Source organism: Rhinolophus sinicus, linkage group LG02 (assembly GCF_036562045.2).
Source record: "Rhinolophus sinicus isolate RSC01 linkage group LG02, ASM3656204v1, whole genome shotgun sequence".
In the NCBI taxonomy this organism is placed as follows: domain Eukaryota; kingdom Metazoa; phylum Chordata; class Mammalia; order Chiroptera; family Rhinolophidae; genus Rhinolophus; species Rhinolophus sinicus.
Genome location: NC_133752.1, coordinates 150,518,009 through 150,533,717, shown reverse-complemented (window position 1 = coordinate 150,533,717; position 15,709 = coordinate 150,518,009). Strand labels below are relative to the sequence as shown.

Here is a 15,709-nt window from a genome sequence, read left to right as displayed (position 1 = left end):
CATTCCCCCTGCTTGGGATATGCTTCCCCCAGACACCCACATAGCTCAGTTCTTCCTTCAAATCAGACAGGCCTTCTTTGCCACATTAGGTAACATAGCACTCCTCATTATTCTCTAGACTTCTTACTTGGCTTTATTTTCCTTCCTACATCCTATCTCTTCCCTAAATGCGACATAAACTCCTTGAGGGGCCTTGTCTTGTCCTCAGTTCCTAGTACAGTGCCGAGTATACACTAGGAGCCAAATAAATAGTTATTAAATAAAAAAAGAATAATGTAATTTTACATTTCTAGAAAATCTTTCAGGGCATTATATAAAATGACTGACTTATATAAGGAATCTTAGAGGCTATATCTTATTTTACAAATTATGAAACTATGACCTGTTTAGTTAGTTGTACTATAACTAGAATCCAGATCGCTTAAATCTTAATCCAGTGATCTATTTACAAGGCTGTTTTAGAGCAGTTATTATCTTCATACTGCAAGTGGGGAAACTCAGATGCAATACAGCTAGGTACTTTGCCAAAGGTGGTGCTACTTAATCACACCAGAAACCAGAATTCCCAGTTCCTACCAGTTATAATGACTTCGAGAGTTCACACTCTTGTCCCTGAGGAGTCAATAGAGTCCTTACTTTAATATTTTGTTATTATAATCTTCACTTTCCCTACTCCCTAGGGTCTTTCCCTGCCCCCCAGGGTCTTTGCATTTTATTCTGTCCTCTCTCTAGAGGTGAGAATAACTCTGTTACTTGCTAAGTAACCACTGCTTTCCCTGATATCTGGACTTCATGGGGTTAGGCTGTGTCTTTGCTCAGGCTGCTATAACACAATACCATAAACTGGGTGACTTACACACAACAGATATTTCTTTCTCACAGTTCTGGAAGCTAGAAGTCCGAAGTGAGCATGCCAGCATGGCCAAGGTCTAGTGAGGACTCTTGTCCACGTTGCAGGTGGCCATTTTATCATTGTATCTCACATAGCAAGAGAGCTCTCTGGGGTCCATTTTATAAGGGAACTAATCCCATTCATGAGGGATCCCCTGGCAAAAGCCTCATCTGCTATTACCATCACAGTGAAGGTTAGGACTTCAACATAAAAATTTGGGGGTAACACAAACATTCAGTCCATTGCAGGCTGCCTGGGCCCTAACCAGAGGCCATGAAACCCCCAATGCAATCAAGCAAACCAACATGAAGAAAACAGGTTTCATAGCTTGTTCGGTGACCTACATTCCGAGTTAATTTTTCTTTCCTCTGCAACAATTCTGGTTTACTATCGGTCGTTTCAGGCAGAGTAAAGGCGAATAGCAGCCCGAATGTAAAATTTGTTTCTGTTTGGAACACAAAGAATTCCTTCCCCACCCCCACCCCCACCAGAGCATGTGAACTGGGCTCTGTCCCTTGGGTTCTGCACAAATAAACAGAACAGGATAAGCAAGTTGATTTTTGTAGTTACAGGCTGTTCCACATAACCATTTACAAGGTCAGTAGGGACCACAACCTATCAATACAAAGAAGTATGTAATTTAAAATGAGGAACTCCCGACCTAGCAGAAACAAGCAAAACTCTCTGGGGGTTTCTAAAAGGTTTACATTCCTGACTCTGTCGGAACAGAAAAAGCTGGACAGTAAGGGAAAAAAGTACATGGACTAGAGGATCAAAATAGCAAATGCTGTAAAAATAGAGGCCTGTGAGTACAGGCCCACATCTGTTAGAACTCTCTGCCAGCCTCCCATCCTTCCCTGTCTTACAGCTGAAGGGTTTGGGCATCATTCCAGGTGTGGATAACTTGGGGAAATAAACATTGAATTAGAGTTGTAGATATAAAAGTGGCTTCATATTAATGTTTTTGAGGGAAAAAGTGGTTCAAAAATGAGAGCTTTAAAGCCAACCTCCCAAGGAAAAGGGTGGGGATCCCAGCAGCCTGGGCCAATGTGTCTTTAGATAAAGTCACTTCACCCCATAAGCCTCAAAGTCCTCTGCTGTAAAATGGAGGTAACAATAATTTCTGTACACAGGGTTATTGTGAAGAATAAATAAAGCACGTAAACGTCTCAGTCTGGGGATGAAAGCCCAGAGTGTGTAACACTGGTACCAGTGGTGGAGACATTGGGTGGAGGGTGTGGGGCAGTAGAGGAGTGGGGGCTTTTAGGACCTGAGAGATAGAAGAGGTGGAAAAGAACGATGAATGAGTTAAGTGGGATTGGAAGGGCTAGGAGGTAAGTTTTTCATAGCCCTGGAAGCTCAAATTGGGAGAAGCCAGGTTGACTTTTGGGCTTTGGTTGGCCGTGAGGAGAGGGTTAAGCCTGAAGCCAGGGAATTAACTAAGCTCTAATACAAAAAACAAACCAAAAAAAGACATTTTTATGCCAGAACTGAAAGAACTAAGAGAAATGGCCTGACTTGGACTAGTGTGGAAGGAGGGACAGTGGTGTGCTGGTAAATGTTTAACAAGCAGCTGGGATTGGAGGTGAGAGGCTCATTTGTAGTAGTCACCGATATCCATGGTGTAAATACGTCCACCATTACTGATATCAAGCTACCAACATGATGTCCAACTGGCCCACAAAATTCCTGAAAATCTAACAGTTAGTTCTAGCAGGCTCTAGCAGGCCAATGAGTAGGGGAATCACCACAAAAGAATCATAAGGGATTTAGTTAGGGAGGTGCCCACTGACTTAAGTGGGTAGAAACAGGCACTGGAAGAGGCCGAATGTTTTGAGCCAAATTAAACGAACTACCTGAGTAACATGAGACTGTTTCACGTCTAAGTTTCCTAACTGTGTATAATTTATGCATTGATATTCCCTTGTATTAGGTATTATTGTACTAATTAGGTAGGAAAAAATAAATACTTAGTGTACTTGAGAATGGCAGGCTCTGTGTCCTGGGAGGAGGAGGAGGGGACAGGTAGAGAGATACCTGGAAAAGTGAAAGGGGAAAGATTATCCTGAGTGTCACAGCTCTGAGTAAATCCCCCACTGTCTGGGCTGCTGGCAAGAAGTTATAGTCACAGGAAAGAAGACCCTCAGGGGCCTTCCACTTTGGGCTGCCTGGGTGCTTTTAAGGTATATGAATAAATAAAATTTTTAAATAAACATTACCATAAATAGAAAAGATTTCCAGATTCCAGGATAAGGTCCACTTACTAGATAAATAATGTAGATAATTGAAGAATGAGAGTAGATCCTTTTCTGCAAGAGAATTTTACCTGTCTATCCTAAAGGGATGGGGGAGGGGAAGCAAGGGAATGGTTATTAATTAGAAAGGCTAGAAAGAGCTTGGAGTAAGAAGGCCTGCCTAGCTGTAGTATATACAGTGGGAATACAAGGGAAACGCAACCTACTCAGTTGTTTTAGTTAGTCACTGTGAGGAAATAATTCGAAATACTATATTTTTAGGGAATATAAAGCAGATTAGAACAAGCCAAATGATGTCTCAGTGGAAATAAAATGTGAAATTTCAGAGATGAAAGCCAATCTTCTCTGGTAATCTCCCAGAATGGAGCTAGCATTTCACATGAAGAATCCTGAGGAAAGGGAAGAAGTCCAAAACACTGCTCCTCCCATCGCGGGGGAGGAGAACTTGGAAAGAATGTGTAAGAAAGTTATAAAGTTTGCAAATATTTGCAGGATAAAAAGAGCAGTAAGTGAAAGTTAAAGAATCTAAGGATTATTTTTCCCAAAAAAGAAAATAACTTATTACCTAGAAGATAATGTTCTGCTCTTCTGTGTTTGGGGAGGGGAGGGCGGGTAAAAGAAGAAAAAACAAACTTCCTTGCAATACATAGATTTAAAAGATGCTTATCATATAGAAAGTGGTTGAACTTAACTGCAACAAGTCCTAGCTGTCCTTTGGAGGTCTTGAAAGTCAAACAAATTCCCTTTTTGTTATATTAGTAGTAGCCTTGCCTTAAGACAACAAATTCAATAAGTGACTTTTCTAGAACTTCCTTTCCCTGTGAATTAGAGCAACTTCTAAGGAGGACCTAGAAGGAAGAGGCAACTGTCATTTTAAGCATTTATTTTGGGTTCTACCTCTTGTGGTTTAGGGTAATTATTTTAAGTCTCAGGACCTTATTTCCCACAGTTCCATAATAAATACCTTTATTAAAAACTTATTTTTGAAAACTCCTCCAGGCACTATTGGAGTAGAACATATTTTGTTATAAATTGCTATATGAGCACAAAATATCCCTATACTGTTATTATTTGTAACATGTAATCTGTTACTGAAGACCGATTTTTCAGTATTACTGGTATCCCAACATAGAAAACAGGAGTTAGATTGAAAACACATAAGGTTCAGTTTTCTCTGAATTCTTTTCTCTTTACTAATGTTTTGTGGACACGCTATATGACAGCAATTTAAAGTCCAAGCTCCCCCAAGCCAGAGTAGGTATGCAACACTTCTTTCCCTAAAGCATTGTAAGACTCCAGCAAAAACCCCACCTGTAAGTATTTATCTACTGTGTTTCCCTGAAAATAAGACCTAGCCGGACCATCAGCTCTAATGCGTCTTTTGGAGCAAAAATTAATATAAGACCCGGTCTTAATATCTATAAGACCGGGTCTTTATAATATAACATAACATAATATATAATACCAGGTCTTATATTACTTTTTGCTCCAAAAGACGCATTAGAGCTGGTTGTCTGGCTAGGTCTTATTTTCTGGGAAATATGGTAATATACTTGTGATTCTTAGAAGACTCTGACTGAATGAAGCATGTTTTCAACTTTGCTTATTTTGAACAGCTCACATGTACAGTAGAAGCCTTAAGTCACAACATCACAAAAATACTAGGGCTGGGAGAGGCCTTAGAGATAATCCTGTTCAATCCCTTCATATCGCACCGTGAAACCTGGAACCCAAGGAGACGTGCGATCCACAGTTCTGTCACCAAAAAACGGTAGAGCACTGGCTCTGTTAATAACGCAACATGTTTGTGGTGACTTCTGGAAAATTTCGGATGGAAAGTAAGATCAGTTTCTGCATCTCCTCATTCAGTAATTTTTAGACCCATAAAGACCTGTTTACTTTGATAAAGGTTAAATTTTTAACCGTCCACCCAGGAAAGATTCCCCACTTCCTCAAAAAAAAAAATCCAGCAGGGGGCAGCAAACTTAAATATGGATCCCAATACGTACTTGAAATGATTTTAAAATGGAAGAGGATGCATCTTCATTTCTAATTTTGTCTATGACCATCTCCGAGTAACTACAGATGTTACTTAGTGTCTTAGTATGTGTATGTACTATGTATTATTTATCTCATTTAATCCTCATAACAATGTATCCACCTATGAGTTATATACTCGCCCCATTTTGTAAGGGAGGAGATTTAGAGAGATTAAGAAATATTCTCAAGGATCCACAGCTATTATAGAAAACAAAACAAAAAAAAGCCAGAATCCAAACCAAGGTAATCAAAACTACAAAGCCCTTAAACATATTGTGATTCCACAGGGGTGATCTGCTTGAATGTGAGGTGGTAGGCAGTGAGAGGAAGAAAAATTAAAATATTTTTTAATGAATCATATGAAAACAGAATCTAAAAATAAAATGCCTGTTATTTTTAAATTGCCATACCAAACTGTTCTCATCGAGGTTACTAGTGACATCTATGTGGCTAAATCAGGGGGTCATATTTTGAGTTCCCATCTTACTTGACAGCACTTGACATTGCTGATCACTCCTTTCTTGGTTTCCAGGATCTCACACTCCTGGGTTTCCTCCGAACTCACGTACTGTCCTTTGATGGTTCTCCCAGAGCTCAGTCCTTGGTCCTCTTCTCTTCTATTTCTATACTCACTCCCTCAGTGATCTCACCCAATGTCATGACTTTAGGGTGGCATTTAGATGTATGTCTCTACCCAGATGTCTCTCCCTGGAGATCCAGACTCTCATATCCAGCTGTGTACTGGGCATCTCCACCTCCACAAAGACGTCAACATCTCGACTTAAAAACTCCCATTCTACTTTACTTTGGTCTCTATTTTTCTACAGCACTCTACACCTGCTAACAAATTATATAACCTGTTTATTTATTGTGTTCATTGTCTTTCTTCCCTATTCTCCACAAGGCAGAGATCTGTCAGTTTGGTTCCCATACATATTCCTAAGCACCTAGAAACTGCTAAATATATTTGCGAAATGAATAAAAAAAGTGGGAAAGTTCTAATTAAGACTAAAATATTTAGCAACAGACTAAAATGCTAGTTATTCCAAATTTCAGAATACCCTGCCATACGATAGGTATTTAGTAAACATTTAATGAACTATGTATTGTATATTGAAAAGGAATTTCTGTACATATTTCCACATTATTCATTTTGTGTGTATCAGTTGGAGTATACTTTGAGTTCTGCCTGTTCTGTATTCAAAACCCATTTTTGCTTTCATTTTGCCTTTTTTCTACTTCAGGAAAAAGCACTTTAACTTCTATTCTGTATAGCAGGCACTTTTGTTCTCTGAGTATTTCCATAAACTCTATCACCCAGAGCTGGTTAAGGAATTTAAGAGCTAAGATAACATGATGAAGTCGCAGAGAAAGAAAAACAATTGAAATAAAGGATGCTTCTGAGGGAGCAGGGAAACTTTTCCCTTATCCCTTTAGTTCTGTAAGGGTGAAATTTGGTAGATCAGTAATGTAATTAAACTTAGTTTGCAGTTTGATCCATCTTGTCAGGGGTGTCCAAACTGTGGCCCGCGGGCCAACTGCGGTCCGCAATCCATTGTTAATTGTCCCGCAGCAAATTCCAAAAATATAGTTTACTTAAGTAAACCAGGTGAGGCCATCCGTACTTCACCTCGAGTGAGTGGCCCGGCTGTTTGTGTATTTTACCGTATATGGCCCTTGGTAAAAAAACATTGAAAAAGTTTGGACACCCCTGATCTTGATATTCAGCGGTTTCCTCATTGTTTCTCCTCCCACTGATTAACTGAAGAACTCCATTCCCTTTTTCAAGGCTACCCATACCTCGTTAATTAACAACGTCCTAACCTAAAAAGAGCAGCTTCTTTAATCCTCAGATGCCCGGACATCAAGACCCATGATCACAACTCCACCAGTTTCTCACAACTCCCTAGCAGTTTTTCCACAGATGGCTACAGACACTGAGATTAAAGATAACATTGAGGCTGACCTGAGGCCTCACAAGACCCCAGGAGACGACTTCTCAACTATGAGCACTGAAGCCTGCTTTCCTTTGTTTTTTTCCCATTTACCCACCTATAAAACCTCTTAATACTTTTAGCTCCAGGAAGGTGGGTTTTTTTGTTGTTTGTTTTAGACATTAGTCTACCATCTTCCCTAGCTGCCGGCATCTAGGATAAAGGACACTTTTCACCTCACTAACTCTTGTCACTCTAGTTTTTGGGGGGCTCTTCGGTTGGCAAGTGGCACCAAACCTGAGTTTGGTAACAGTTCTTCTGGCTGGTCGAATAATTCAAATGACATACAGCATAGTAACAACAGAAAATCAAATTTTAATACAAGTGCATGAGAGAATTCACAGAAGCATGTAAATTCCAAAACCAGTGAGACAAAATAAGATGTATGTCACTTTGGACAAAGGCCGGGAAAGTAGGCAATTCACAAGTAGATGAGAAAGAGCAAACATTTGGGGCCACCTAGAAACAATGGGACACAAAGGGGAATCTAGCGAACAGCTTTGAGCTTGGATCCTGTCTGCCACTTGATGTTTATGTGCTAAGGTGAATATACTATGGTTCCCTTCTCTAAGCAGGTTTTTCTATATGAATCTCTTTAGGCAGGTAAGGGGGAGGTAAAAATTCTTGAGTTTGTTGGGCTTTAATTTTTTTCAGCTGGAGATAACTTGCATGCCAGGGTTGCACATTCTGGGGAAGGCTCATTCCAGACCCCCACACTTCTGAGAAATAAACGTAGCCGGGATAGTGCAAGCGGTGTATGTAATGAGGCAGTGCAAGGTAGGGATAACTCACTGGGTTTGTTGCGTGCATGGAATGTGACTAATACAGTGTAAACATAAACAACCCCAGCTACTCTGCAGGGTAAGCAATCAAAATGGAAGCTAGTATTCTGATGAAAAAAAAACAACTGCTTTGCATCAACTGTAAAGAGATTTTTGTTAGGAAGCAAAAGGGTCATTTTAAAAAGGAGGTAGGAAAACGAGTAAAGAAAAGCAACCAAAAAGGTGAGACTAAGGGCTTCAGGCTGGCTCGTGGTGATTAAGACCTGGAACGCGGAACAAGCCTCCTCCGGAAGCCGTCAGCGGCGAGGGCGGCCGGCCCCGGGGAATCGGCAACGCGGAAGCGGCCGGCTCACAGGCCGGGCCTTGTAGGGAGCTGTGCGGAGAGGGCTGGCTGGAGGCCACGTCCCGTCCTAGAGGGTCCGGGACCCGGGGTGGGGCGGGGCGGACAGCGGGGGAGGCGCACTCCCGGGGCTCCGGCGGCTGCTCCGTGCGCTTGGCGCTGTTCCTCGCTTCGGCTTGGTATACCTGACACCCTCTGCCACCGCAGCCCACTGCAGACGGTGAAGACGCTCCGCCTTCCAGTTCCTTCCAGTCGCCGACACCATGCTCTGCCCCACCCAACCTGCCCACTCTCGGGCCACAGGATGTCTCCTCCCCTTCCCGGTTCTTGGGGCTCCTTCCGAAGAGTTTGGTTTGAACTTTTGAATCCACCAATCGGCACCGCGCGCCCCTCCTCTCTCCGCCGGCCGCTTAGGGCCGGGCGTCCGGCCTGGAGCTGCGTAGCTCGGAGGTGGGGCCGCGGGGGCCAGGGCGGGGTCCGGTGCCCGCCCTGCCGACACGTGGCCGGGGGAACGGGTACATAAAGTCCTGAGGGCGGGCCGCCCAGTCATTTCTCCCCCGGACTCCTTGGTAGTCTGTCAGTGGGAGGTTCTTGTCGCCGTACCCCTCGCCACTTCCAGCCCCGCGGAGCCCTACAAGTCTCAGTCATGGTGAGTTGTGGGGGGTGGGCGGGGGCCCGGGTGGTGGTGTGGAGGGAAGAGTGAGCAGTCCCAAGGGGTGGCGGGACCCGGGTTGCACGTGGGACCGTGTCCCGGACCCCTCCAGGCAAATTGGCATCTGGTGATCACACTGGGAAAGCTGAGTTCACCCGGCAGACACCTCGTCGGGCTCCAACACGCGGCCCGAGCAGTGCCCTCGGTGGAAATAAAAAGCCCTCTTGATCCTAGTGAGGGCATCGTCCCATAGCCCGCCACTGTGCAAGAGAGGCTAGATAGCCTTCACATTGGCCCCCATGGGTTTGTGGAAACTAAAAATGACCCATACCCCTCCACATGACCTCACCTTCCCCTACGCAGTGGAAGCACCTGGAGCACTCGGGTGCTTCCGCACGGAAGGTGCAAACTCTGGCGCCACCTCTCCAGCGCCCTGTGACTCGCTGCTGAGTCACCTGTGGTGGGGCTCTGGGGAGAGCTTCCAGTTGCACCACACCAATCCACCTAAAGGATGTAGGCAGGCTCCTCCTCACGTCTAATTCCGCATTTCTGGTGCTTACTTAATGGGCTGTTTATAGCTGAAGCTTTTTAAAAAACAAGTCCATAAAAGGATATTTCCTTACAAAACCACAGGGTAAACTAGTACTGACAGTGTATTCTTAGTTTTAAAGAAACATGAAATTATACACAACTTGAGCATTTTCTATATAGTTTGCAGAGGTATTGAAAACAGTTGTCTTAGAGAACCTCTGTTGGTGGTCTACCTAAAATAAAACATGCTTTTAAACCAGTATATCAAATGTTTCAAAATAGTATCCTTTAAAAAAAAAGGATACAGTGAATAGTCCAGTTAAACTCTTGAGGGACTACCACAGTTAACCAAAAGTATGTCTGACTGTAACAACTTGCTTGAGTGCTTGTCACCAAACAAGACCAAAAAGATACTGGTAAAAGTGTGATTCAGAAAGTAGTGTGACTGTTTCAAGGGCAGGAGAGCAGCAGCAGACCTATTTCAGTAATCACAGGTTAGTTTTGTTTGTTTGTTTTGTTTTGATTGGGGAACAGTGTTTTTCCAGGACCCATCAGCGCCATGTCAAGTCATTGTTTTTCAATCTAGTTGTGGCCCGCCCCACCCCAGCTCCAAGTCAAGCTGTTGTTTTCAATCTAGTTGTGGAGGGCGCAGCTCACTGGCCCATGTGGGATTCGAACCCGTGACCTTGGTGTTATGAGCACTGCGCTCTAACCAACTGAGCCAACCAGCCCGTTTTGTTTTGTTTTTCAACGAGAGACAGTGGCAGCTTATCCAGTTAAAGCTAGACTAATTGACTCCATCACCTGTGTCTCTCCATCTCCCTAATGGCCAGGGGAGAGTGGAAAGCACAGTCTAAAAGAGAAAGCCAGACAGTTGCACAATGAATGAAAATTGGGTGGCTCAAAGGGCTTCAACAGAAGTACTTCATTAGATTGAGAGTATCTTCTCAGATACTGTATCTCCTTGGGCCTGGGTCTGTCATGGACAGGTCTCTGGTTCTCTCCAGCTTTCTCTGGCTGTGGAACTTCCCAAGTCCAGTTAAAGGTAAATATGATGCAATGGTAAATAGTCATGGGTTCATTAGAACAAACAACTCCCTTTTCACCCACAGCCCTAGAGTGGGGTGAGGAGATAATAGTGAATCCTGAGCTTGCTGATGTATGTGGTCAGGAGACCATGATTGTTTTATGGGGAGTGTAGGTGGGAAGGAGGGGACCATAAGTCAAAAGTTGTGAGTGATTGGGGTTTTATTATCTTGGGTTATGAAACTAGACTGAGATCTTAGCTGGTGTTGAATTTTCTTTGACTCGTTTCTTATTAGTGACTTTTAAAAATTTGAAACCCTCTTATTGGGGGAAAATGTAATGGGAGATATTTAGTGTCAATACTTTGAAAGCCCTCTGCCAGTCTCCAAGGTAGCTAATCTAACTTATGATGAAATACAATAAACACTTCTTTTGTTTCCCTCAAGTCTGTGGGTACATATGTTCATTGCCTTATTTTACTGAGCAGGAATGAGTTTGGTAACTTGTAAATGATTTTGTTCAGCAAGTAAAACGAACATTTTCCCTATAGTATCTTTAAATTCTTAAAACTGTAGACTTTTTCCACAGTGCCAGAGGTATATGTACACTTTACTAGGAAACAGCTAATTTTTTAAACTGTTAGGAAAGTCTTGGTGACACTTTGAGCTTTCATCATCACCATGTGTCTACCCCCCAGTCTCCCCTCCCTCAATATAGGTTGGTAGCGAACGAAAAATGTTCTTCCCTTAAGATTACATTCTTCCACAGGGTTAAAAAGCTGCCCCTGACCACAGTTTTTAACATACAGCTAACTGCTGCTTCTCTGGTGTTTTCTCCATGAGTCATACAGCTGTAGTTCGCTGGTTTAAGCTGGTTTTAAAGTAAGAGGGAGAAACTTTTGTGTTTTAAAGAATAGGATTAAAGAGAGACCAGAATGAGCTCAGAGTTACACAATCACACAGAAATGAATCAGAGCTACGAGGGGGAGTTTTGCCTGCCTTTAAGGAATTGGGAGGCATGTTTCCCCAGAACTGAGGGAAGTCTATTGCTATAGAGCAGCTTTGTCTTTCTGAAATGTTGGAAACCTGACCTTGAATATCTAATGTGACTACAAAGGAAGGGTCTGGTCTCTGATCTGGCCTAGTAGTTCATTAACATATCTATCTGTCCTGAAGTTTAATTAGTCATGTGGGTGTGAATCATTCCTAAATATCCCACTTGATGTGTCATGATCTGACATTTTCCTTTCTTCCTTCCCACAGCGTGAGTGCATCTCCATCCACGTTGGCCAGGCTGGTGTCCAGATCGGCAATGCCTGCTGGGAGCTCTACTGCCTGGAACATGGCATCCAGCCCGATGGCCAGATGCCAAGTGACAAGACCATTGGAGGAGGAGATGACTCCTTCAACACCTTCTTCAGTGAGACAGGCGCTGGCAAGCATGTGCCCAGGGCAGTGTTTGTAGACCTGGAACCCACGGTCATTGGTGAGTTGACCTCAGTAGCCCAAGTGAGATCCCAGGGATCTGGGACAGGATGTGTGTCCTGGGGGCTCTGTTGATGCCCTGGGGTTGGGCAGGTTGTGTGGGTTGTTAGTGATGGGTGGCCGCTTTGTTTCCCTTTTCCAGATGAAGTTCGCACTGGTACCTACCGCCAGCTCTTCCACCCCGAGCAGCTCATCACAGGCAAGGAAGATGCTGCCAATAACTATGCCCGGGGGCACTACACCATTGGCAAGGAGATCATTGACCTCGTCTTGGACCGAATTCGGAAGCTGGTAAACATAGTACTTTATTTAAAGTGGGGTGAGAGTTTCTCTACAGTTTTAAGAGAGATCAAACTACAAGAATCATTCTCTGCACACTAAAATGGGCCTTAGACTGCTCACTAAGTAACTGGACTTCTAAACCAGACAGTCCTGGGTTATGGAACAACTACTTGGGGGCAGGGGTGGGTTTTCTTTTGTTTATTTCTATATCTTACAAAGCAGATTTGGTCAATTGCTCATTCAGTGAGGACAATTTACCTGGAGTCAAGGGGAGAACTGGGAGGCCTTAACAGTTTTACTGACATTTAAGACCACTAAGTATCCTCGTTCATATTAATCAGTCAGCTTCCCTTCTTCAGGCTGACATCCTTTTCAGGTTATCTTAAGTCACACTGAGTGAGTAGGTGGCTGGATCTGACATGTAACTAATTGATCATATTAGTTAAAAAAAAAAAAAAAAAAAACTGAACTGGTGCCTTACGTTAATGCAAAAAGTTCAGTGTTCAAGAAGCCAGTATAAGACTGACTAGAAATGGCCAACACTGGAAACTTCCAACAACATTGAAAGAGGAGTCAGGGGCATTCCTTTATTACAGTCCTTGAAACTTGGAGGCATTGAGATACAAATACAAAAAGCAGTAGACTTGCTTTTCTCCTACAGCTCAGGGCAGTGTGGACTGGCCCTGTGGCAGCTGTATTCACATCCGTGAAGTTGATAATGTTCTGTTTGGGTCCTTTTAATTCAGAGTCTGATAATAAGCTGACTCTTTGCTCCTTAGACATTTATGCAGCTTGTAAGTAATTAAATAAACACCAAGAATGAAGGCTGGGGTAGAGGAGCTTAGGAAAATCACATACTAAGCCCAGCCACAACTGGTCTACTCTAAAAAGGATGATCTTGCATCATTCATGGCTTCCTACCTTTCCAGATGTTTATCATAGTCTTCCCAGCAAAATTGGGCTAATGCTTCCTGTTTACAACTCAAGCTTTAGCTACAAGCACTGGCTTGGAAATCAGAAGCCTAGTAAAAGCCATTGAGCGTTCTGGAGTGAAATCAAAACAGTTGCATTTTTCCTTGGTGTTATTACTGTGTCCTCATGAGGCTTAATGGATGCGATTGGTAGATTAGGGTCTTCCCTGTACCTTGATCTCATTCAGTGTGTGGACCCACAGGGAAAGGGAACTGAGGGGTTGGTGGAGAATGTCCACATGTCTCTGAGCACCTCTGAGAAGTGAGGGTTGTCAACAGAATAGTTCATTTGAAAAGTCAAAGTCATTCTTTCACAGCGTTGCAGGTTGCTAACCAGAATAGCTCAGTTACATGGCGGAAAGCACCAGTGACATAAAGTCTCATGGAATTGTGACAGTAAGTCACCTTTCCCAGAACAAATAGGCTTTCTGGTAACTAGTGTTTGCTGTGCCAAGCATTGTTCCAAGAACTTGTTAAATTCTCAACAACCTGAGGTGGATTACTAGATTACTATTCTCCTTCATTCACTAAATGAGAAAACTGAGATTGAGAATTAAATTTGGTCAAAGTCACACAGCAAGGAACCAGCAGAGCTGGATCCAGATCCAATCTGACTCCAGTACCAGGGCACTGGAGTCTGGCTGTTCTGTCTTATGCTCAGAAAGCAGCTGCCAGATCTATAAACATCCATTGTGCGGGGCTGGTGGTCCCAGGCCTGTACTTGGTAGCTCTCCGACTGATAAGAAGTTGCCTTTGTTCTGTGGTCACTGCAGGGGCACCAGAGGTTGCCCTTCCAGTCACTAAAACTTGGGCCCTGCATCCATTCCAGACCTCGTGGTTCTTCTGCCTGCATAAGTGAAAATAGTTCATTTTTAAATAGCGTTTTAGCAGATTCCCACCCCACCCCTAGTCAGGAGTTGATTGTGAAAAGTTTCTCTGAATCACTTAGCACTTTAGAGGCTTTTTATGACTGCTTTCTTAGCAAATACTCAAGATTTTTAAAATCTTGATCAACGCAATTATGGATTCAAAGAAGTCATTGCAGTTTTCACCAAGGCTAAAATTAAAACCCTTTTCTTTCACAGGCTGACCAGTGCACAGGTCTTCAGGGCTTCCTGGTTTTCCACAGCTTTGGCGGGGGAACTGGTTCTGGGTTCACATCCCTTCTGATGGAACGTCTCTCTGTCGATTATGGCAAGAAATCCAAGCTGGAGTTCTCCATTTACCCAGCGCCCCAGGTTTCCACAGCTGTAGTTGAGCCCTACAACTCCATCCTCACCACCCACACCACCCTGGAGCACTCTGATTGTGCCTTCATGGTTGACAATGAGGCCATCTATGACATCTGTCGTAGAAACCTCGATATTGAGCGCCCAACCTACACTAACCTTAACCGCCTTATTAGCCAGATTGTGTCCTCCATCACTGCTTCCCTCAGATTTGATGGAGCCCTGAATGTTGACCTGACTGAATTCCAGACCAACCTGGTGCCCTATCCCCGCATCCACTTCCCTCTGGCCACATATGCCCCTGTCATCTCTGCTGAGAAAGCCTACCACGAGCAGCTTACTGTAGCAGAGATCACCAATGCGTGCTTTGAGCCAGCCAACCAGATGGTGAAATGTGACCCTCGCCACGGTAAATACATGGCTTGCTGCCTGTTGTACCGTGGTGACGTGGTTCCCAAAGATGTCAATGCCGCCATTGCCACCATCAAGACCAAGCGTAGCATCCAGTTTGTGGACTGGTGTCCCACTGGCTTCAAAGTTGGCATTAATTACCAGCCTCCCACTGTGGTACCTGGTGGGGACCTGGCCAAAGTACAGCGAGCTGTGTGCATGCTGAGCAACACCACAGCTGTTGCTGAGGCCTGGGCCCGCCTGGACCACAAGTTTGACCTGATGTATGCCAAGCGTGCCTTTGTTCACTGGTACGTGGGTGAGGGTATGGAGGAAGGAGAGTTTTCTGAGGCCCGTGAGGACATGGCTGCCCTTGAGAAGGATTATGAGGAGGTTGGAGCAGATAGCGTTGAGGGAGATGATGAGGGTGAAGAGTATTAACCTGTCTGCTGCAATGTTACACTCCAGTGTGTTGGGATTGTCTTATTTCTGTTCTGTGAAGTCCATTGTGTCCCTAACTTGTCAATAAAAGTGGTGTTATTATTTTGAATGTCACGTTGACTTCTGTATCCCAGTAAAGACTTTCCCCACTTGGTCAAGGCCAGTTGGGGATGGAGGCTGGCAGAGGATCCACCCAGTCATTCGATCAACATTTCAGGTGGCATCTGTGCTGTGTACTGTGCTAAGTATTTTGTCTGTTTCACATCGACCGGAATTAATGGGTTTTTTTAAAACTTTTAAGTTTTTCCAGGACCCATCAGCTCCAAGTCAAGTTGTTGTTTTAATCTAGTAGAGGGCGCAGCTCACAGTGGCCTATATAGGGATCGAACCGGCAACCTTA

At 43.8% G+C, this 15,709-nt stretch overlaps 1 protein-coding gene across 2 annotated transcripts in view; it reads left to right on the top strand.

The window, feature by feature from the left end:
- TUBA1C (tubulin alpha 1c) overlaps positions 1 to 15,418 on the top strand; it is a 36,551-nt gene extending 21,133 nt beyond the window's left edge. Inside the window, exons 1-4 of one of the 2 annotated variants that reach the window (XM_074325740.1) lie at positions 8,318 to 8,952; positions 11,775 to 11,997; positions 12,139 to 12,287; positions 14,335 to 15,418. In XM_074325740.1, coding sequence (XP_074181841.1) covers positions 8,950 to 8,952; positions 11,775 to 11,997; positions 12,139 to 12,287; positions 14,335 to 15,309 — 1,350 coding nt within the window. In that variant the 5' untranslated portion in view covers positions 8,318 to 8,949 and the 3' untranslated portion in view covers positions 15,310 to 15,418. Of the gene's footprint in view, positions 1 to 8,317; positions 8,953 to 11,774; positions 11,998 to 12,138; positions 12,288 to 14,334 lie in introns of those variants that run through there. The other variant, XM_074325741.1, reaches the window with a different exon arrangement.
- The last annotated feature ends 291 nt before the right edge of the window (positions 15,419 to 15,709 follow it).